The 22,865-nt window shown below is 32.3% G+C and overlaps 1 protein-coding gene across 1 annotated transcript; it reads right to left on the bottom strand.

The window, feature by feature from the left end:
• Positions 1-1,621: 1,621 nt before the first annotated feature.
• LOC145583874 (uncharacterized) lies at positions 1,622-6,885 on the bottom strand. Its single transcript, XM_081640832.1, has 2 exons — positions 6,786-6,885; positions 1,622-2,448 (listed from the first exon to the last, which is right to left on the bottom strand). Exons 1-2 carry the CDS (start codon positions 6,883-6,885, stop codon positions 1,622-1,624), a joined length of 927 nt encoding a protein of 308 aa, XP_081496958.1.
• Positions 6,886-22,865: the final 15,980 nt, after the last annotated feature.

The following is a 22,865-nucleotide window of genomic DNA, read 5'->3' as shown; positions in this document are numbered from 1 at the left end:
ACAGTTGCTCCAATCTACTACATTTCACTCCAATCTACTACATTTCAGCCCTCTCTTTTCTTATGCATATATACCGTTTATTACTTATGCTATTTTCAAGTATTGTTAAATGCAATAATTTCTACCTATGCTCTGCTGGAAATTTAATCGTTTCAAGTGTTTACATTTGACAAAATAGTGATACATTGAGTAATTCAACTCTTATATTATTCCTCTTTAATAATATAAGAGTACTCAACTGGCCATGAATGGTTGATTGGTTCAATTGATGCATATGTGTTTGTTGTAGTTGCGTTGAGTGCTTGAGTTTATCTTTAATCTCTATTCTTTCTTAAAGAAATCTGGGTATATTCAAGCAAAACAAGTAACTTTCTTTGTCTCTCAATGGGCAAAGTTCATCCTTTTTTGTGTTATTGATTTAGTGTTATCTGTTTTTGTGATTTTGATATTTTTTTTTCATTGATTGGGATAGGTGAGAAGGAAAAAATTAAAGATTGGGGACTATTCTATGCTGCAGCTGCTACTGTTATTGTTGCTGCTGCTGCTTATGGTTGCTGTTGCTCTGCTGTTACTGTTGCTCTAGGGGAATTTTTAAAATCATTAACCTTTTACAATATTATGAGTTTGTAAACAGTTTTTAATTGTAAAATAAATTTGGTGTGTTTGACATGATTGATAATATATATTTGTGCCATGAAAACAAATATTTGGATGTGATGGGAGTGGTGAACTGGTGAAGGAATAAGAAATAGGGGTATTTGTAACTGGTACATATATTGTGCCTGTTACAAATACCCCTAATATTTTTTACTTTTCTAGACATTATTCGTAACGGGCACAATGAATGTCCGTTACGAATAACTACTTATTTGTAACGGGCAGGTGAAATGTCCATTACAAATAAGTAGTTATTCGTAACGGACATGTCACCTGCCCGTTACAAATAAGTAGTTTTTCGTAACGGACATGTCACCTGCCCGTTACGAATAAGTAGTTATTCGTAACGGACATTTCACCTGCCCGTTACGAATAAGTAGTTATTCGTAACGGACATTTCACCTGCCCGTTACGAAAAAGTAGTTATTCGTAACGGGCAGTGCCCGTTACGAATAACTTTATCCAACCGTAACGGCCGCATACGTAACGCCCGTTGCCCGTTACGGATAGCCGGTTTTTGCCCGTTACGGATGACATTTTTTCCACTAGTGAGAATCATCGAAGACTCACTGAGCCTATTCCCATGACACAGAACACCAGCATAAGATTCATGTTTGGGTAGTATGGTATCAAATGAATCAACCAATTGATCAGAATATGGTTGGCAAAGATCAAAATGGTTATGACTCATTGCTGAATTGCCAATAGTAGATACTTTAGGACAATCCTTCTCATATTTTGATGTTTTTGCCTTTAGGAAAGCAAAATCTAGCTCAATTACCGGAAGAGTGTATTCTTGATTGCATAGTATGTCCTTAGACATGAATGCTTTGATGTCGATTGATTCCTCAAATAGGTCGATTGTAGTTGTCTTTAGGTAACGAATAAGGGCATCTAGATGAGTTTGTGAACTAGAGATCAACTCCCATAATGACATCGCATTGCCCCTATTCCGAGATTTTAGCTAATTGTGTTGAAGTGTGGGGTTTTCCATTGATCTAACCACGTTGCAGTATATTGGGGGCACTTTTGTCGCTGGCATGTCACCATGGATAATCATCACTCCTTTCGGTGTTGAGAATTTTACTTTTTGATGAAGAGAAGAAGCAATAGCTTGAGTGTCGTGGAGCCAAGGTTTTCCCAAGATAAGAGAGAAGTTGCTAGGAGCTTCAACCACTTGAAACTCTACATCACATGTCCAATCTCCATGTCGTAGTTGCAGATTAATAGTCCCTATTGCCTTCCTCGGGATGTGATCATGTGTAACTACGATCGCATTAGAAAATCCCATAGGCGCACTTCTTCGCCCTAACTTGCTTAAAGACTCTTTGGAGCAAGTGTTGAAATTTGATCTGTTATCAACTAAAATGCCTGAAATCTGACGATAATTACACCCCAAAGTGATACACAAGGGTTGGCTAAAATTGATGACCCTTGGTAAAGCGGCATTAGTGAAGGACAATATAGGTGGGATCCATCCTTTGGGAATTGGGATCTTTCCATCATCAATTAGTTTTTGCACCACATGTCTCACATCGAAGCAACCTTCTATATCATGTCCATAGTCGTGGCAGTAAGAGCAATATTTCCCCATGTTTATTTTCGGAGATGGCAAAATACAATTATGATGTTTTGCTTTAATGAACCCTTGTGACTTGAGACGATAGTACATATCCTTCATAGATTCACATTTTTCAAAGCAAATGGGGTTGACGGATGTCCATCGCCCTCCATTATTTCCATGCTTGTTCCTTGGTGCATTGAATCCCATATTGAAATGCAAATACATACCTGTCATTTTATATAAGAACATTATCAGTATCAATAGTTTGAGTGGTGATAAACATATAATGAATATTAGCGAGAAATGAAAAAAGCATCTCTTACATAAAATAATCGCCCCTCTTTTTTATTGGTGGAAAGAAAAGATAACAATGAAAGACTTTTCCATGATTACAGAAATTCGCGATTAATTGAAGGCAGGTGGTGCTAAGAAGGATCATAAGGGTTTGCAAAATTGTCGGGTCGGAAATTATTGAAATCATTCTTCTTTTACCTCTGCGGTTTAGGGACTTGAAAGACTTATCTTCTAAGGTTTCATAGCCTAGGTCAAGCACTAGGGATTTTAGTGACTTACCAGTTAGAATAAGTTAATCTTATTATGGTTTTAATAGGAAAATGAGAAGAAAAATAAAATGGTCAAATTTAAAAAAAAATGACTAAAAGGAAAAAAAAGTTGAGCATAGGATGCTTTTAAAGAAAGCACATAATGCTTTTAAAGAGAGCGTGAGCGTGTAATGCTTTTAAAGAGATGGTACAATCAAAGTTGGAGGTGAAAACTTGTGCACATAAAAAAAACTTTATGTAAGGAAGATGAAAATAATTAGACATGCATGAATTATAATAATAAAAAACAAAGGAACATGTAATAAAATCAAGCATGCATTTGTCCATGTGTCCTAACACACAATTTAAGAGGATTAATCATTTAAGGTAATAATTAACCATATGGCCTCTTTCGAGGTTGAACGTTCCTGCATAGCCGATTGTAATTAACGCACGGATACAGGTTTACGTCCTTAATTCATTATAAGTTGTCTAAACTCTCTGAACACCGCAAATTAGCAGCTTAGAGCCTAGGTTACGACAAAGTCAGTGCTCGTGTGCGGACACAGATCACGTAAGCATACCCAAAGACACATATGATATCAAAAAAGAAATACTTCATGCGAATAACCATAATCAATAACATATAAATTTATACATATATGCTTTCGTATTTTCAGGTTTATACCTCTTAGAATTAAAAAAAAAATCCCCAGTGGAGTCGCCAGTGGTACCCCATTTTTTACTAATTAGAATTAGAAGTCAAAATCCCACGTTAGTCGATAATATGACTAAAAAAAGAAATTAGAGTCGCCACTCTATTTTTGCCCGAATAGAGACGGTCTTTTTGTTTATGATCGTTTTCAAATAGAAAACGACATTGACTCCATTAGGTGAGGCACTATATAAGTATGGTCTTAGGAAAATTAGAGATCTAAGAACGGGGTATAAGTTAGGAAGATCGAATGTTTGGAACTCGTCTCTTCCTCTGTTCTAATGAACAGGCTCTTACTAGTACGTTGCTAATTGGTTATGGTTATTCACATACTTTGCCTTAAACTAATGCATAAAAACACGAAAATTTCCACATTGTCAATCACACTCAAATGTAAAATAAAAGTGAATTAAACCTTACGATATATGGTGGGTTTGAGCATTAAAGTTGCCCTACGTACCGTTCATTGTGGGATTTGAATCCACTCCCGGATCAAAACCCTACGTAGTTCTTACGAACGTCCATTTGTACATGGTCAAAGATTCCATACGAGGTTTCAAGAAGGTTTATATTTTTTTTTTTGGGAAGGGTGGTCGATCCGTATGGGGTTATTTGAATGAGGCTGAGCAATCTTGCTTTCAAGATGGAGGTCAATTTATCAAGGTTGAGGAAGTCACTAGAATTAGCGACACCATAGGAGTTTCTTTGAGGAGAATGCTTTTTTATTTGGAAAATGCGTTTCAAATCAACGGCTTTATTTAGGGTTGACCAACTTCTGAAAAGAGATTGTATGGGCTTTATTGGAGTCTGATAAAAAAAGGGTATTTTACTTGGTATGAATCGAGAAGAATACAAAGGAAATGTATTTGGATTGTAGGAAATTGACTTATGCAAAATGGACATTCCATATGGCTTAAATCTAAATGATAGGTAGTGAATTGAAAACCTTGATCATGTCAGATTACGTAAACGATCTATCAGAGATAATAAAACTTTAAAAGTATAGTTCTCTGTGGCAAAAGATCATCTCATAACCTATCATGACTGAATATTCAATTTTACCCTATTATTTAAATATAGGCCATAAACCACAACTCGAAAGGTTTATTTTATTAATAAAATGATACAAGCATGCAAAGCCATATTTCACTTAATTAAAAATTAGTTGTCTCTTTATTAAAAAATGCATAAGGAAATTTCGCTCCTCCGAACGGTGATGGAATTAAAACTTAAACAAGATTTATATATAAAAAAAAAGTAAGACATTCTATTCCGAAATAAATGAATTATTTATATCGCTCCTTTCATATAGCCAAAGGAGGAAGAAGACTTTTTTTTTTTTTAGAAAAAAGAGTGTTAGTCTTAAAGTGATACATATGTCTCTTTTTTGGATTAATATCAACTTGAGGCATGAGTAATTTATAGCTTCCTCAAATAAATTAAATTTAAATCTTTTAAAAAAAATACCAGAGGTGTATATAATAGGGTGACACAAATTATATAATAAAGTTCATTCTTTCTTAAAAAAAGAACTTAAGGGTTTAAAAAAATTTCTTTAATATTTCGGACACCATAACTAAAGTTTTAACGGTCGGATTTGAGCATATAATATATTCCTGATAAGGTCTATCAGTCCTCTATAACATATAAAAAATTGGGATTCATCCAACGGTTGAATTGAAAACTAATGAATTTTCTTTAAAAACACTCCAGTTTGAGACGTTCATGGGGAATTGGGTGATAATGGTCAAAGTACTTCGAAATTGGCATGATCCTTTTAATTGTATGTTAAGGACAAGCATATAAATGCTCTGTAGAAAATTCTTCCTTTTTAGAAGTCATTTGATATGCTAAATAAAAAGAGTATGCTTGGTTGGGGAAGGCAGCCTCAAATCAGTTTATCATTTTGTTACCTTGTTTTGTAAAAATCATAAAAAATAGAGTATTTATCCTATGGGAACGTGTGACCCCAATTTACAAAGCTTAAGGAATCTTCTTTCTAGATAGTCAATTCAAATTTTATTATTTAAAAGGATATTGGTCGAAAATTGGCAAATAGACAGACCTGTAGTAAAACATTTGTGGTCTTACTATGTCTTCATGTCTGATTTTTTTGTGGATTGGTTAAAATTTATTTTTATGAAATTCCAATTCTCATACACTCCTAAATACATAAGCTTACTTTAAAAAATTTATTTCTTAATTTTATAATAAAAAACGATTTTTTACATAATAAAATAAAGTGGTCGAAAATGCTATCTTGCTAGAATTCCATCATTCATTCTTTGGAGCTTCCTTATGCATTTTGTACAATTATCATTGCTTCCATTTCATACTCTACATAATGATGATACATACAAGAAAAGAAAAATCACACAAACCATGTATACTCACTCTCAAACTCGCTTGCGGTCGGTCAAATTCTACTTGGTTTCCAAATTAGGAAACTGGCACGTATAGTGCCCTAGGAGGTTATGGAACACACAAAAGTAGAAAAGTTAGTAAATGTATGTAAAAATAATATGAAATCACAAATGAAAAGAAAGAAAATATTACCTTTGACTTTGAGTAGCTATCTTGAGGAGTTAGTAAGAGTAGATAGTGTCAAAAAACGATAGAATTAAAATTAGGCCAAGTCTTTCTACAATATTTATATTTTTTTTTAATTTTTTTTTACGGAAAATAAAAAATTTGATTGCTCTTTTTTTTTTAGTCTAATAATAATGCTGAAATAATTTATACTTCTTTTATGGTTTTTTTTTTTTACTATTCTCTTCGATCTCTTTCTTTTTTTTCTTTCGTTTCATGAAGAGTGGGTGGTATATATATGGGAGCAAATGGGAGCTAAAATAAAAAATACAAAGAATATACTGTTATACAAAATGAATACATACGAATACAAGAGTTAGGTAGAAATTATAACCAAAATTCGTCTAAATGAGGTAGAGGACAAATAGAATAGCCTACTACTTTATGTAAAACTTAATTACTATTGACTGAACAAAAGACAATATTATTAATGACTAATAATAATTAAAAGTACTAATATAATTTGAATACAATGGTTAATTGGTACTACTTTCCTTTGAAGAGTGTATTAACTCTTCGTACATTAAACTTACCATAGCAAAATACGACTATTACACAACCCACTTATCATAAAATAACAAGGAAAAAATTTGTTTGCCATTGATTGTGGATAGTCATATCACCATACCGTTTGGGAAGAACATGGCTCAGTGATATAACGTATTGTCATATCACACCATTTTCTGATTCTCGTTGCTAAATTACAACCATGGCTTACCATTTTCTTTTTCTGTAGAGATTTGACATATCAAATGAGTGGTAATGGCAGAGGTATCTTTGCTTAGAGCCACTCTTTCACTGTCAAATATTGTCGTCATTGTAATAACCCGGAAGAGAAATAACATGCATACTTACACTCGTTATTTCTGAGTGTATGAAACAGAGAAAAGATGACTTATGAAGGTATAGTGGTAATGGTTTTTGGTGGGAAGTTGAAAGGAAGGAAGGAGATCAAATAAACGAAATAGTAGTACGGTCTTAACAAAAAAAAAGGTGGAAATTAACAAGTTGAATTAAGGAGTTAAACAAAGAAAAAAAAACAAAATAATGCAAGTTGGGGGAGTAGCCGTATTACAATGCATGCAATGCATTGGAATTGGTTTGTATGCATGAATGCATGCTTTTCCACTTACCAAAATATGCTAAATCAGTAAATCGTCTTTTGTGCTTTGTATTTCCTTTTTTTCTTTTTCTTTTATTTTTTTTCAAAAAAAAAAACGATTGAAAATATTAGAATAATAGCAATAGGATACATAAAATCAGTTAGTACTAAACTTTTATCCGGGGTTAGAAAGTGATACTGTAGAAACGGTCACGGTTTTAAAATTGTACAGATTAAAGGGTCAAAATTTGATACTATTGACCAGGATATGTCAAACGACATGATTATTACATATGTCACTGGTAACAACATTGTTTTTATTTTATGTTATTTTTAATAGATACACTTACTACTATTATTAGACTAAACGATTATACAATTGGGATACGACAAAAATACGGATAAGATTTATCCCTTATAAAAGGGAGATTTCCCTTATCCGAAATCACCCTTTACCCGAAAAAACACACCCCTTGCCTTTTCCTCTTCGGTTTCCATGGCTCCCGGCAACCAAAATCGTCAAGCTCCATCTCCGTTCGAAGAGCATTTTCGAGTGCTAAATTTATATTTAGCTTTGATCATGGCGTTAGTGGTGCTACTAATGGCGTTAATGATTTTCATAATCATGAATAAATGACGACTTGAAGTTCCCGGCACGGAGTGTACAAGGTTCGAGTTATGCTTCGAATTAATCTCGTATTTTGTTCGTAAATTAGGAGTACAAATTGTAAGAGTTTTGTATACTCCAAAATTATAAATAAACACTACTTGAATTTGTCTCTTATGTCTAATTATTGCGGTTGTCGTTAGCAAAATCAGATCTTATTATTATAATTATGAAATTACACAAAATTTATTAGTGAATTGAAAGTAAAAAAAACAAATAAAAAAATATGGAAAATAGGGGATCAAAATTTGGTGTCTACATAATTCGGTCATGCTGACTATGCGTCGTGTACAGTAGAATCTCTTCTTGAACTCCTCCTCCATGTCATCCTAACTAACGATGGACTCTCGAGGGAGATCAGTGTACCAATAGAACGCAATTCCCTTAAGGGAACGAACGAATTGTTTGACAAACAAGTCTTCTGCTGTTCCAGCGTTGTTGCATGTCTCAATAAAATGAGCGATGTGCTGCTTGGGGTTGCCTTTCCCATCGAATTGCTGGAATTTTGGGGGTTGATAGCCTTTAGGCATCTTCAATTTGCTTATCCTCCTGCTATATGGTTTCTCGTACAGCATCTTGTCGCGAGAACCTTCTCCCAGTTGGTTCTTGATAGCGTTTGCTATCATATCCTGGATCTTGTGGATGGTGAATGTGGACTCGCTTTTAGCCCTTGATCCGGAACTCTCTCCCTCGGAGTCTACTTCTTCCTCTTCCGAATCGCTTGCTCCCTTTGGACGTTTTTCAAGCTTTTTGTTTAAAGCAGAGATCTTCTCATTTTGTTGCTTGATCTTCTCATCTTTTTCTTCTCCATCCTTCATTAACTTTTGAAGGAGGCCCTTCAATTCGACAAGTTGTTCCTCGACGGTCTTGGATTCAATCACCATAACTGCAGCAATAGTTGTTTGTGATGATTGAGAAAACTCAATCATATCAGAAGTTCGTCGTGGAGTTGAAGGAGATGAGGCACAACTGCTTCCTTGATCTCCTTCGTCGAAGGCATCGAAAAGCGGGCTGGTATGGATAACCAACTTCTCAGATCTGGCAAGTGGAGTCCTCTCAGAGTCGTGTGTAGAGGCGGAAGGTTCACCTTCAGGAGGAGGGAATGAGCCGAACACCGGAATCTCATGAGAAGTGCAGAAAAGGCTTGGTGGAAGCGAGAGATTTGAGGAGGAATGTCCATGAGATCTCGTGCTTGGCTTAGTACGAATGATAGCAGTTCGAAGTCTCGCGACAGCTTCCTGAAATTCGGCCCTCCTCTTCATTCCTCTAGTGCGCAAGCCGTCGTCCTTGAACAGTGCAGCCAACTCCGCAGCCCTTTGCTGGGCGAAGGTGAGATCCTTGGTGGCAGATTGAGAGGTGTTGTTGTTTGAAGTCATTGTTGAAGACTTGACGTGGAAAAGGAGATGAGTGGTAGAGATAGTCCCACCGAGCGTGCCAAAAATTTGTAAACACAAATTTTGAGTCTACGAAATAGTCAAAATAAATGCAACAAATATAATTTTTATTAATATAACAAATTTGAGTACAATCTCTAATGTAATCCACTTGTTCGATCTCTATGCTACGTCGTTAGATGACTCGATTTGTTATAGTTGAAACTGGAATTCCTTGATAGAGGGCCGAAAAGGCTTGATCTCAACCAAGGTTGGTCTTCTAGAATGGAACGGCATGTCCGATGTTTGTTGTTCTTCTTCTAGTTCTTGAGATTGGTTTTTAGAGAAGTTTAGAGAGGGTTTTTGAGTAGAGAGGTTTTTCTGTAGAGAGATTATTTCTCTGGATTTTTCATGTGTATGAAATGAGGGAGGAGAGTTCTATTTATAGAGTTCTCCTAAGCTAGGGTTTCAAGATGACCACTAAATGGGCCTCATATCCATTTCCACCTCCTTTCATAAATGACCCATTTAAATTAAATCAAATCCATTTTGTTGGACTTTATTATTAATTAAATGAGTTTAACTAAAATAAATAATACGGGCTAAAGTAACCCAGATTAATTATTTAGTCAATACACCCGAGTCAACAATTTGACTTTGACCCAAACAATAAGTAACGATACTTGATAAAATTTCCATGTCTACAGTAAATTTTAGAGTAAGCCCTAGTTTATAACCTAGATAAACAAATTATGTTTATCAAATGGCGTTTTCGTAAATAAGTTGGATTGAAAGTTTTGTTTTTTTTATTAAAAAATATACATTTTTACTGTTTGTGGGCCACTATGACCGGTTGGACAGATTAGTTAACATCGTTAACTCTCAGTTTGCTACTATTCATCATCTTCTTCCTCCCACCTTCTTCTTCTTCTTCTTCTTCTTCTTCTTCTTCTTCTTCTTCTTCTTCTTCTTCTTCTTCTTCTTCATATTCATCTTTTCCTCTTGTTCATATTTTTCTTTCCACCCACCTTAATCTTCTACCTCTAGTCTCTGCCCACTTTCACCTTCACCTTCTCTTTCAAGTCCGTTCAACTCCATTTCTGCCGACTTTGCCGATGAAATTAAACGAAAACCCTAATAACAAAAGGAGAAATTAATAGCATTGTTAACTCTTTTGGGTAGCTGAGTTTTCCTTCCTCCATTAAATTCGACTTCACACCACCATTTATGACGTTTCGCCGTCGAAATTAAACGAAATCCCAAATAACAAAGTGAGGATAACGGGCATGGTCAACCCTACTCCCTTCATTGCTTTCGACTTGTTCGACGTCATATAGTGAAAAGGTGTACTTTTCACCATTGAAATTGAACATTGAAGGAGGAGAGAGAAAACAAAAAAAGGTTGAAGGAGGAGAGAGAAAATCAGAAAATACCAAAAGGTTGAAAGAGGAGAGAGAAAACAACAGTTAATCAAAGTTAGATGTAATTTACATATACATTCTTGTTTATCAAAGTATAAACATGTATTTTCTCTAAATTATAAGAGTAAACAAGTAAAACAAAAAAATAAGGAAATTCGATTTTTAATACGAAAAAGGAAAAAAATAGTTTTTAACACCACCAAAAAAAATATTAGTTTAACACGACCAAAAACTTTAAAAAAGTGGATTTTACCATCACTTAACCGATTCCGTCCAAGAATCCGTTAAGTGGGGGCAACAGTATCACTAGTCGCTTTATTATTGGCCAAAAAAGAAAAAAAAAACCTAAACCTACCCGGCCACCCTAACCCCACCACTGCAACCCTCTTTTCCGCCCCCACCTAGCATAACCGCCCCCACCCCCGCCCCACCGTTAGCACACCCCATCCCCCAACCTAAACTCGCACCACCTGAACCCTCCCCTTCCCCTTCCCCCCAGCCCTAAACGTCCCAACACCACCAAACTACAACTCCCCTTTCCCCGAAAAACATCCACGAATTCGACCACTAATGGCCGAAAATTTCGGCCATTAGTGGCTGAATTCGTGGTTGTTTTTTTGGGGAGAGGGCTTAATTAAGTTTGGAGGTGGTTGAGCAGTCTAGGGCTTGGGGAAAGGGAGTGGGTGGGTTATGTTGGTGCGGATTTCAGTTCAGGAAGGGGGTGTATCGAGAGCGACGGCAGCTACGTTGGGTGGAGGCGGATAAAGGGGTGGCGGTGGTGAGGCTAGGTAGTTTTAGGCATTTTAGATTTTTTTTTTCTTTTTTTTTAAACCAATAACTTGGTGATTTGTGTCACTTTTAGATTTTTGGACATAGTAGTAAAACTCAATTTTCTAAATATTTTGTGGTGTTGAAATTTTATTTTATTTTATTTTTTAAATAAACCAATTTCAAGCTTTTTTGTGTTAAAAATAAATTAAAAGTATGAAGAGTTGTCCTTGAAATTAAAAAAAAAAGTTGTCTATGAAATTCAATTCACGTTAAATGATAGATTGAAAAAAAAATTCATAAAATAAAATGGAAGTAGTGAATTTATACACCAAAAATAAAAATATTGTTAAAAATAGTCAATTCGTTAAAATATTTTGTACGCTAACTCTTAACATGATCAGTTTTAATTTGAATACAATCTTTTCGATGCAGCCAGTATCTTATATGTATATAAATATACTAGTTCAAAATCCGTGCTATGCATGGTTTTACAATAGTACATATTTTATTATCCGCTTATTAAAAATTGTACAAATTGAAATCATTGTAAATAAAAAAAAAAAGAACATAAACAAAAAGGTAAATAAACATTGTATTTTTTTTGGTGCAAATGAGAGACAAGGTAAATAAACTTTGTGATATACTAAGATTAATCTCAATGTCTAATTTTATATGACAATTAATGTGATATGGAAGGAGTAATAATAAATTAGTATCTAATATGAAAGCATACTCTTGTTCTTAATTAAAAGGTAATCACTATTGATGTTATTCTGGTTAATAACAAAATAATAATAATAATAATAATTAAGAAAAATATTAATAATAATAATAGTACATTTTGATAATATCTAAGTAGTATTTAATAATATTATTACGTAATATTTTTTATTCTTTACCGCTATATTTTTAATTTATTTATATTATTATTGTTGAGCATCATTCCCTAATAAGGCCAAAACTTCTCTATGAGATATAGTAGCAAACTTCATTCAATAACAAAAAAAAAAAAAAAAAAAATGTAACAAATTTTTTTGGCAGTAATTTTTTGTATGAGGTGATGACACATGTACTTAAGGGATAATTTTGGGGATTACTTTAGTATATAAGTATTTGATAAACGGGTTTGGGCACATCCGCCACGAGTGTCCACTTTACACGACCAAGGAGTAACAACCTTAAAACCATATGACAATAAGAGGAGTAGCCCCGTTACCTTATAAAGTGGACACAACTTTCTTATTTCTTCAATGTGGATACACTTCCTAACCCTTTTTACACATTTCAATGTGGGACCATACTTTCACTCACATGTGAATTTGTTCATGGGCTCAAACAGTATTGATATTTTTTAAAAATTTTAAAATATTTATATTAATTTTGAAGCATACTTTTTTAAATTTTATCTACACTTCTATGTATATTGAACCAATTTGATCTTTTATCGTAAAAACTGTTTATGAACATTATACCTTTACTTAATTATGCAGTTTAGATTTTTGATAAATTCTTACTCCGTATAATTGATGGAATTTAAGCAACATATGAAAGAATTATGCTTTAACAAAGATTATTTAACGTGTGCTCAAATAAGCAATTAATGAATTCCTTGTGAAACATTTTTTTGTCTGCTTTATAACTATGGATTGAAGATGAAGTATCATGAATTTATAACGCAAATAAGCGGCAAAATTGCGACTGAACCACGTAAAACTATTAAATCATTGAAGATAAATACCAACTTATTTCCTGGTGGGTATTTTTGGAGTGAAGTAAAAACTCAATCGACAGACGAAATATTTTCGATTCAACTCCAAAGTGGAGAGATGTTATTTTCAACATATATGGGACTCCTTACCTTGAAAAGAAGAAAGGAGTTGGATATGACAAGTTTTTAATTTCTTCCTTTGGAATTCGTGTGAAGGAGGTATGACCCTATTTTTTTATTATTATTATTATTATTATTATTATTATTATTATTATTATTACTTTTCTTGGTTGGGGTAATGGCATAAAGTATATATAAATGGAGGGTTGTGAGACAAAACAATCATGTCTCACAACTAGGGGTGCTAACGAGCCAAGACCATTCTAAGGGTCTGTTCACTTCAACTTAATTTTAGTTCAATTAAGTTCAGCTCCAATCAGTTCAGTTCAGCTCCTAATTTCCTTCTCTTATAAAATATTCAGTTCAGTTCAGCTCAAATCAGTTCAGTACAGCTTAGTTCAATAAATATGAACATGCCCTAAATTCTATGTAAAATCTTTAATATAGTAAAAAGATGATAGGAAAAAAAAAATAAAGGTAGCAAAGAAGGAAGGCTTGAATTGTTAAGAAAAATAAAGAGTCTTAAGTAAGAATCCCTACCTTATAAAAAGTGGGAAAATACTCTTATGAATAGTGTCAAGACTATTATACCCTTAAAAAAGTTAATTGACATATTTACCCCCAATTAAAATTAATTTTGATGCATTTAAGTATTTAACCTTTCATATTTTTGTCCTCTAATTATTTTGTTTATCTTCCTTCTTATCATTCCAACGAAAAGGCCAAAACTCCTCATTTCTCAATTTCCTCTTTTCTCACGAACTCATTTTCTGGTTGCTGGAAATACTGTTAACATGTCAGTTTCCATTCCGGTACCCCCGGTCACCACCCACTGCCGCGATAATTCTATAAGGATGATGACCCTACTGGTTGTTTTTTTATACTAAAGGAAATGTAAAGTTTGTGCAATCTATTTGTTTATGTTATACGAAGAGGTGAATAAGCATACTATTCGGAGACGACCGTATCTGGTTAGAGTTGGGGACAACTCAAGATTGGTGGAGTTGACGGATGAATGCAATAATGGTACCTTCGTAGTGGTGGAGTGTAAAGTGTAATTGCTTGGATACCATTAAAATGATAAACCAAATTATTAAAAAAAAAAAAAAAAAAAAAAAAAAAAAAAAAAAAAAAAAAAAACATAAGAGTAATACTTTTGATGTAATCTCTTTTAGTTGTGTTTATTAGGGAGTCAAACAAAGCAACTCATTTGATGAGTCTTCTACGGAATGTAGCAGTTATGTCTTACATATGAGGTACTATAGTCTTATGCTTTTGATTAAGAGGTTGTTTGAAGATGTATTTTGCTTTAGTTACTGTGTCATTGTCTAGATTTTTATCTTAGGAAAAGCTTATAGTTTATGATTATAGGAAAGAGTTAAGACGTACTCATACATCATCAGTTAAATACTCGTAGCTTATAAATGTTATCTCCTCCATTATATGGTCCAAAGATTATCTAATTGCAGGGAAATATACTACATAGCCTTTGTGCCAGGGTGCTCAATGAGGGTTTTGTCCTCTCCATAACACTCTATTGTAGTTATAGAATGATGCAATAGCTTTGATTGCCTTTTTAAATAGTGATGCGTATATTGGCAAGTTATAATATATCTGATCATTTTCAAAATAAATAATCATAACACAAAACATGTTTCTACAATTAAATAAATTAAGATAAAATCTTTTATTGATCGTCTCTAAGATAAGTATAATTCAACATCAACTCAAAGTACGTAAACTTTTGAGGTTCGAATTTATAACTTCCCTACGATGGCTAGCTGTATCGCGCGCATCGCGCGCGTATGCTTCCCTAGTATTAAGAAAATTTCATAGTATAACATTGCTTGCTTGCATGTTATTGACTATTATTTTCAAGATATTAAGCACACTATAAGTGAAATATATTTAGTAAAGAAGAACATTATATTTGATGTAAAAATATAACAAGGGTTTGACATTTTAGGTTTTTTTTTAATATAAATTATTGATTAACAATCATGCAATCAGATAATTTGATTGAAAAATTTCTGCCAATTTTTTTTATATATCAAAAGACGAAGTAATTTGTGAGTTTTAAGTATAAATGATAATTTATGCACAACCAGTAAAACGGGCCCAAAAGCTAGTTAATTAAAAAAAAAAAAAACAAAAAACAAAAAAACAAACCCTTCGTTTTTTCATTATTTATCTGAGTAACTCCTATGATTTTGTATTAAGTTTTTGAACTAATAAAATAAAAACTTCAATTTTTCATTAAAATTACCTCATTTTCCCATTAGAGTAGCCCCATCTCCGTCAAAGTATCCACATTTAATTTGCTCATTCGAGTAACCCCTATTATATATGAATTGACCTCACCATGTGGCATACTTGTGACTAGCCACATATAATACTTTGTGTACATGTTTTTATATAAGAAAATAAATATATATATATATATATATAACAATTGAATAATTAATGAACTTTGTTCTCTTCAGGTTAGGCTATCCACTATGAAACATGGTCCATATGGTTTTCCAGAAAGTGGAGGGAATTGGTTGATAGAGCAAGATAGATTTAGTTATATCAAAGAGATAATAATAAGCCATGATGACATTATACATGGAATTAGGTTTGTAAAAGTTGGTGCATTTGTGATGTGGATCTCTCAAGACTCTCACAAGGCTCGCAAGCTATAATAACATTGGTCATTGAATCTTCGGATTTTAATAAGAACTAAAGAAATTACACGAAAATTTAAAGGATAGTACTCTAATTCTCGCAGGAATAGAGGGTATCTTCCTAGTCGCAACTAGAAGATGATCACAAGTCGCAACAAGTGATGTTTTTGATTAACAATCAAACGAGCAACGCTCAAAAAGAATTAATTCTCAAAATAAACTCTCTCATCCTCAAACTATTATTGACATACACCCATATTTATAGGGTGACAAATCGTACAAAGATAAGATAAGAAACTAATAATTATATCCTAAAATAAGATAAAATATTAAGAATCCTAATCTTAATATATCTACTAATCATATTTTAACCAACTACTAAATCTATCCTAACATAAATAAATTAAATAAATAAATATCCTAATGGCTAAAACTCTTAAAGCCTAAAAATAGGAAAAATCCTTTCAAGTGAAAGGTAAAAACCCATAGGCAAAAATCCTAATAATTAATAATAACTAAAAGATAGTGTAGGCATTCTTAAAATTCCATGAATTTTCAAGAATACCCATATTGGTCTATTGCTCTCGCATCAAATTGGAAAAATATCAACTAATCACTTCTTTGGCGACAACTATGGAGTGACATATAGGGTAATTTTATTTTAATGCTTTATGAATCCATATTCTTAATTGCATAATATTTGACATTTCTTATTGAATTTGATCTTTGGATTACTCTTGCTCCCGTATCATTATGTACCACTAGTAAAGTCAATTTAATATATTATTTATTTTGTTAAACTATGCTTTAACTTTGGTTAAGATGGTGAATTGTATATCGCTTTGATTATAAGTTTTAGGATCAAATCTTTGCGCTCACCATATATTTATTTTTTCCTTCTCTTAATTTAAAATATTTTTGCCGACTACCTTCAAAAAGAAATATCAAATAACAATTAGAAAATTTTATCAAGGATATACAATTTTGCATGACCTTTTTTTAACTAGACACACTTTAGATTATTCAAGAACATGTACTTTAATATGTATTTTTTGTAAACAAGAAAAATTACCGGTGACCTGTTGAAAATCGGTCACAAACAGTTTGAATTGGGCGGGGTGGGGGAATGGGAGGAGGGATGGGGTCCGCCGGCATAGGAAGGAGGGGTGGGCGACGCCAACAAGAGTAGGGAGTTGGGTGCCGCCGACAAGGGGGAGTGGGTCAGGTGGTGGTTGTGTGGGTGGGGAGGGGTTTTTTTTAGAAAAAAAAAAAGTTATTTCTAAAATTATTTTATTACAAAAAATTAGAAAATTAAATTATGTTTAAAGATTTTTATTAAAAATAGTTATTACCTTTGGTAACAAAAAACAAAATGTTTCCAATGATTATAAAAAAATTTACAATTTACTAAAGAGAAAAATAAAAAATTGAATGTTACCAGAGAGAATTTTTCTATATTTTTGGAAATTTTATCAAGAACTATCAATTAAAACGCGTGTTTTGAAAACAACTATCTATTAAAAATTTCTTTTAAAAGAACTACCACAAAATTATAAAAAGTTTAAGTAGCACTACCACTCTAATAATTCCAATTAGAATATTCGGCATATAGGTTCCATTTTTTTTATTTTTTCCTCATAAAATCACCATCTAAATTGACTAAATTACCCTTCATAAAGGTAAAAAGTGCTACTTAAACTTTTTACAACTTTGTGGTAGTACTTTTAAAAAAAAAAATTAATAGGTATTTGTTTTCAAAATATGTGCTTTAATTGGTAGTTGTTGACAAAATTTTTTATATATATATATATTTTTTTAAATCAGTCAACTTGCACAATATAAATATATTAAATATTTTGTCTTATTGATTTTTTAAAAAAAAAAATTATCTTGCGTTTTTTTATTGTTTTAATATATATTCCATACATTTTAATGTCTGATGAATCAATTCATTTATATTTTGTATTTTTCTATATGATTACATTGTCATTATAATTATTTAACATCTGTGCATTGCATGGGGTTTAACCTAGTGCATGAATATTGTTTTTTTAAAAAAAAAAGTAAAACCAAAGACACTTATGCAATAGATTTTTCTCAATGCTTTTATCTACGTAGTATATACAATATTTATGTCAAATATAGTGAATTATAAAATAATAGGGATCAAATCCTTTTTAGTTTTTACAGGCACTCCCCTTATATTCCATAATAGTATTTCTACGTTTCTCTAATTTTTTTTTTTTAATTGTTTTTAGATTGTTCTAAAGCATAACGAGTTTATACAGAAAATAAGCGGGAAAAAAAGGATTTTACAATAGTAAAAGGGAAAGCGTGATCGTGTCATTAAGAATACAAACCAATACATGGCGAAGTGGATATAAATCATGTGGATCAGGATACAGTTGTGGGGCCTTGCAACCTTTCTCAACTCCGCTTCTAACAAGTCGTGACTCCATTATAAGTATCTTTGGAACACATAATAATATGCATCTTACTTCGATCGGTTTTTATGCAGAAGAGGTAAAATCATTTTTCGCACATTAAATACAAAATATATACTACATCCTCCATTTATTTTTAATTGCACCATTTGTACGATCATAGACTTTTATATGTGGCTGATCACACCATGTGGCTAATTAACGATCATGAGGATTACTTCGTTAGAGTTATAGCGGTTACTTAGTTAGTGTTACAGAGGTTACTTAATCAGTATTATAGGGATTAATCAGTCAGTGTTTTAGGGTTTAGCTGGTCAGTATCACTAGTCAGTTTTACATGCTTTGATGTATGATTTCACTGCACGTTTGCCCAGGTATTTTTTTCGTCATTATTAATATATTTGATTAAAAATAATTAAAAAGTTGTTATTTTAGAAGTAGATATTGAGAGAAATCTAATTAGATCTTGACCAGGGCCGTCTCAAGTATTTCGGAGGCCCTGTGCCAATTATAAAATTGAGGCCCCTAAAATTACTTTTAATTTAAATTATTACAGTAGTAATTTTTTTTTTTTGACACAGACAATTTAAATAATATTTGGTAATGCATTCCTTGAAACTAAAAATTAATTCAATTTATGTTAATGTTTGAATTTTGGGCCTTGTTTGACAATTGGGTGTTGGCTGTTGGCTGTCGGCTGGTTTGATTGACTGGTTTGACTGGCTGTTTGTATTGGCTTTTTTGTTGGCTGTTTGACTTTTTATTAGTCTAAAAACATATTTGGTAAAATTGGTTGTTGGATGTTATTAGCAACTTAGGTAGCCAAAAGCCAGTTTTTCAGCTGGCTGAAAAAACCATTAACCAAACACAAATTTTGGATGTTTGACCAAATGAAAAAGCCAAAAGTCAATCAAAGAGCCAATGAAAAGCCATTTACCAAACAAGCCCTTAATGCCTTTAGAATATAGTAATAAAACCAGTAATAGCCAAAAAAAAACAAATGCAAACTAGATTAAAAAGGCTAGCTATTTCCCCAAAATAGCAAACGAAGGTACAGTTAAAAAAAAAAATAGACATCATACTTTAAATTGAAAACAATATTAGTCCAACTAATTAAAAATATTACTCCAGTAAGCCAAGTTGAATAGAAAAGTTGAAAATCCCATTTATATAGACACAAGAGAGTAGAGAACAAACCTCCGTGGCTCTACCGATTGCGAGTTTCTCAAATCACATAGCCCGCAAAGATAACCATTTCATTAACAAATAGTGAATTTATTTTATTTTATTTTATTTGTTAAAAAGAAAACTTAAAAAAAAAAACTAAAACTAGGGAAATGAAGCTCCTTCTGTTCGGATTTGGAGGCTGCAATCAATTGATTGAATGATAATTTGGTACTACTTTGAACAAAAAAAAAATTAAGAACTGTACACATTTGGATTTCGGAGCATGGGAGGAAATAGGAGAAATAAGATACTCAGAAAAATTAGTTAGAAATAAGTATCAATTACCAAAGTCAAGTGATTAAATTACCAAAATTAATGAGTATCAATTACCAAAGTCAAGTGATTTAACTACTTAGGTAAATTAAAAAACAAAAGAATGAACAAGTACAGAGTAATTAATTATGGAAGTTGAAGGAGATCGAGGAGTATTTGGCGGAAAGAATCAGATCAACCATCTACACTAGGCTTCAGAACATTTTGGGGCCCTAAACATATTGGGGCCCTGTGCTAAGGGCCTGTTTGCACAGGTCCTTAGCCGGCCATGATCTCGACTATATTTTTCCTGACGGATAAAATCACAAAAGATGGTTGAAAAAAATTGTATGCATAATATAAAAGTCCAAATGATAAAAAAAAAAAAGAAAAGAAAAGAAAAGAAAAAAAGAAAAAAACGTAGGAAGTGTGTGTGTTTTTGTGTACATGGAAGCTAAGCTAGTTAAAAATCAAATTTGTGCATTTAATATTAGATACATATGGAGTATACATTTATGCTTCTCATTTTAAGAATTCTCTCATTGGATTCCAAACCTGTATATATTATGGTCATATGGAATTCTATTAAAACGTCTAGATTCTTATTAGTTTCCAAATGTTACAAAATGAAAGTTTATAATACGTACCCAAATGAATTGTTACTCGTATTTTAATATTGCATTGAAAGCCGTGTAATATACCGAATAGGACAAAGAAAACAAATTAGAGGGAATTAGATAAATAAATTAAGATTTTTGTATAAAAATGTGTTATGAAAATGTACTTCCTCCATTCTTTTTTAATCTCTATGTTTGGAAATTGACACTATTTAATAATATACACATTCATTTGATTATCTTTTATGATTTATACATTGGAAAAAATTTACTAATGTGAGATCTTGTTAGAATCGTCTTAAATTACACTTTGAAAATATAAAAAAAAGTTTCTAGTTGTTACTAAAATATTTCGTATAATTTAAGGTATTAAAGTTATAAAATATGTAAGGACAACCGTTGAATCCTCAACGTTGCCTGAAAAAAAATAATAGAAGTATTCATTTAGTCTAACTTAAAAATAGTTAAAGTAATTATTTAGTCTAATTTGGTTTGCACTTCTTATAGGTTGATCTTTTGGAAAATCTTCATGAAAACAAAAAAGAGAACAAAACAATTCAAGACCACCATGCTAGCAACAACCAACAAAACCATGCTGCAATGACTAATGAAGGAGTCGAAGACCAAGTGAATTATTCTTGAGATAGTTGCAATTTTAGTGAGTTAAAAAAATAAGAGGGTAATTAATTCGAGTAGGTATTATGTGAAACCGAACTCACCTGTGAGTCAATATATAATAACGTCATATTTATTCCTAAGAGAATAAAACAAAATTGGGTGAGTCGGACTCACGGTGAGTCCAATATATATTACAATAATAATCTAATTTTTAACAATAATATTTTAATATATGACATTAATAATCTAATATTTGACATTAATAAATAATATAATATATGACATTAAATTATTAGATTACTAGGTTAGACCCCATGCCCCCATGCATGGAAATTTTTAATAATTAATTTTAAATTAACATTGTATATATAAATTTACACATGTAAATATTATAATGGATTATAAAATAGCATAATTGCCAAAAATATATTTTAAAATATGCATTTGACTATATATTGTGGAAGGATACATGCATATAGAGTACATCAAATATTTGTGTCTCTCCAATCCAAACTTAGTGATAGGGGTGTCCATTCGGTTTTCGGTTTGGATTTAGCCCAAATCCAATTCGATCCAAAATAAATTTCGGTTTTTAATTTTCAAATCCAATCCGATCCGAATTACTTACCAAATCCAATCCGGATTATAATTCGGTTATTTGGATCCAATCCGAAAATCCGAATTAAAATACGTTGCTAATTTTTTTGGGTCTAATGCGATTATAAAAATAAAATTGCATTAATAAAATTCAATTCTTGAAAGTATAGTAGTACATGATTTATACAAGTATTGAAAACATAGGTTTACATGATTAATATTATTTTAATCATAAACGTAGTTTAATATGACTAATATTAACAATATTTTTTTGCAAAATAACGTTTTCATAATTCGGTTATTTCGGTTTTTGGATCCGAACAAGGTCAATCCGATCCGATCCAAAAATCCGAATTTTCAAAAAAAATTCAATCCGATTCGATCCGATTTAAATTTTGGATCCGCTACGAATTGATAATTCGGTTTGGATTGGATTGAATTTCGGTTTTTATCCGAATAATGGACACCCTTACTTAGTGATGAACGACCTTTTACTGCAAATAAGTCAAGTTCCGCATCAAAATTATGAATTGCTTGAAATCCTAACCCATTCCTAACCCAAACATCCATTCAAGCTTTTTTTTAGCCCAAAATCCACAAACCATAGCCCAATTTTCTCTTTTTATGACCTTAGTCCAACACCGAGTAAATTTGATTTTTGTACCCATAAAATTGATTGAAATCTTATTTTGTTGAATAGGCCGTAAAATAAGCTTTCCAACGATATATCACAAGCCCAATTCTAATTTAAAACGAAGAAGATATGAGGAAAATATATAAGTTCGGCCAAAAACTGACACCCTTGCACTCAAGCGAGTCAAGATCTATCCTAATTCTAATTGGGATGGAAAGTAAACTTCAATATCATTCCTAAGATATATTATATGCCTTAATTCGCGCGAGTCATTGATCATAAGTTCTGGAAGTTTTAAAAAATAAGTGAAATTTACCATAAGCAATGTGCCACAGCACACCAAGCCGTGCCACGGTGCATAGCAATGTATCACGACACTTTTTCTGTGTCCTGGCAACTTTTTTTCCTTTTTTATTTCTCTCTTGTCACCTTTGAACACCGAACTCTTTTCTAGGTTTTTGGACACCAATTCTTCAGCAAAACAGTCTATTCTACTCTTTTGATACCCTCTTCGTGTTTTCATAAGTGTTACACTTACCATATCCGGCCGTGTTTTAATAAGTGTTACAATTCCTTTTTTG

The sequence above is a fragment of the Chenopodium album genome, chromosome 16 (genome assembly GCF_948465745.1).
Source record: "Chenopodium album chromosome 16, dcCheAlbu1.1, whole genome shotgun sequence".
Taxonomy (NCBI): Eukaryota; Viridiplantae; Streptophyta; class Magnoliopsida; order Caryophyllales; family Amaranthaceae; genus Chenopodium; species Chenopodium album.
Note: the sequence above shows the minus strand (reverse complement) of the source record. Positions and strands in the feature narration are given on the sequence as shown.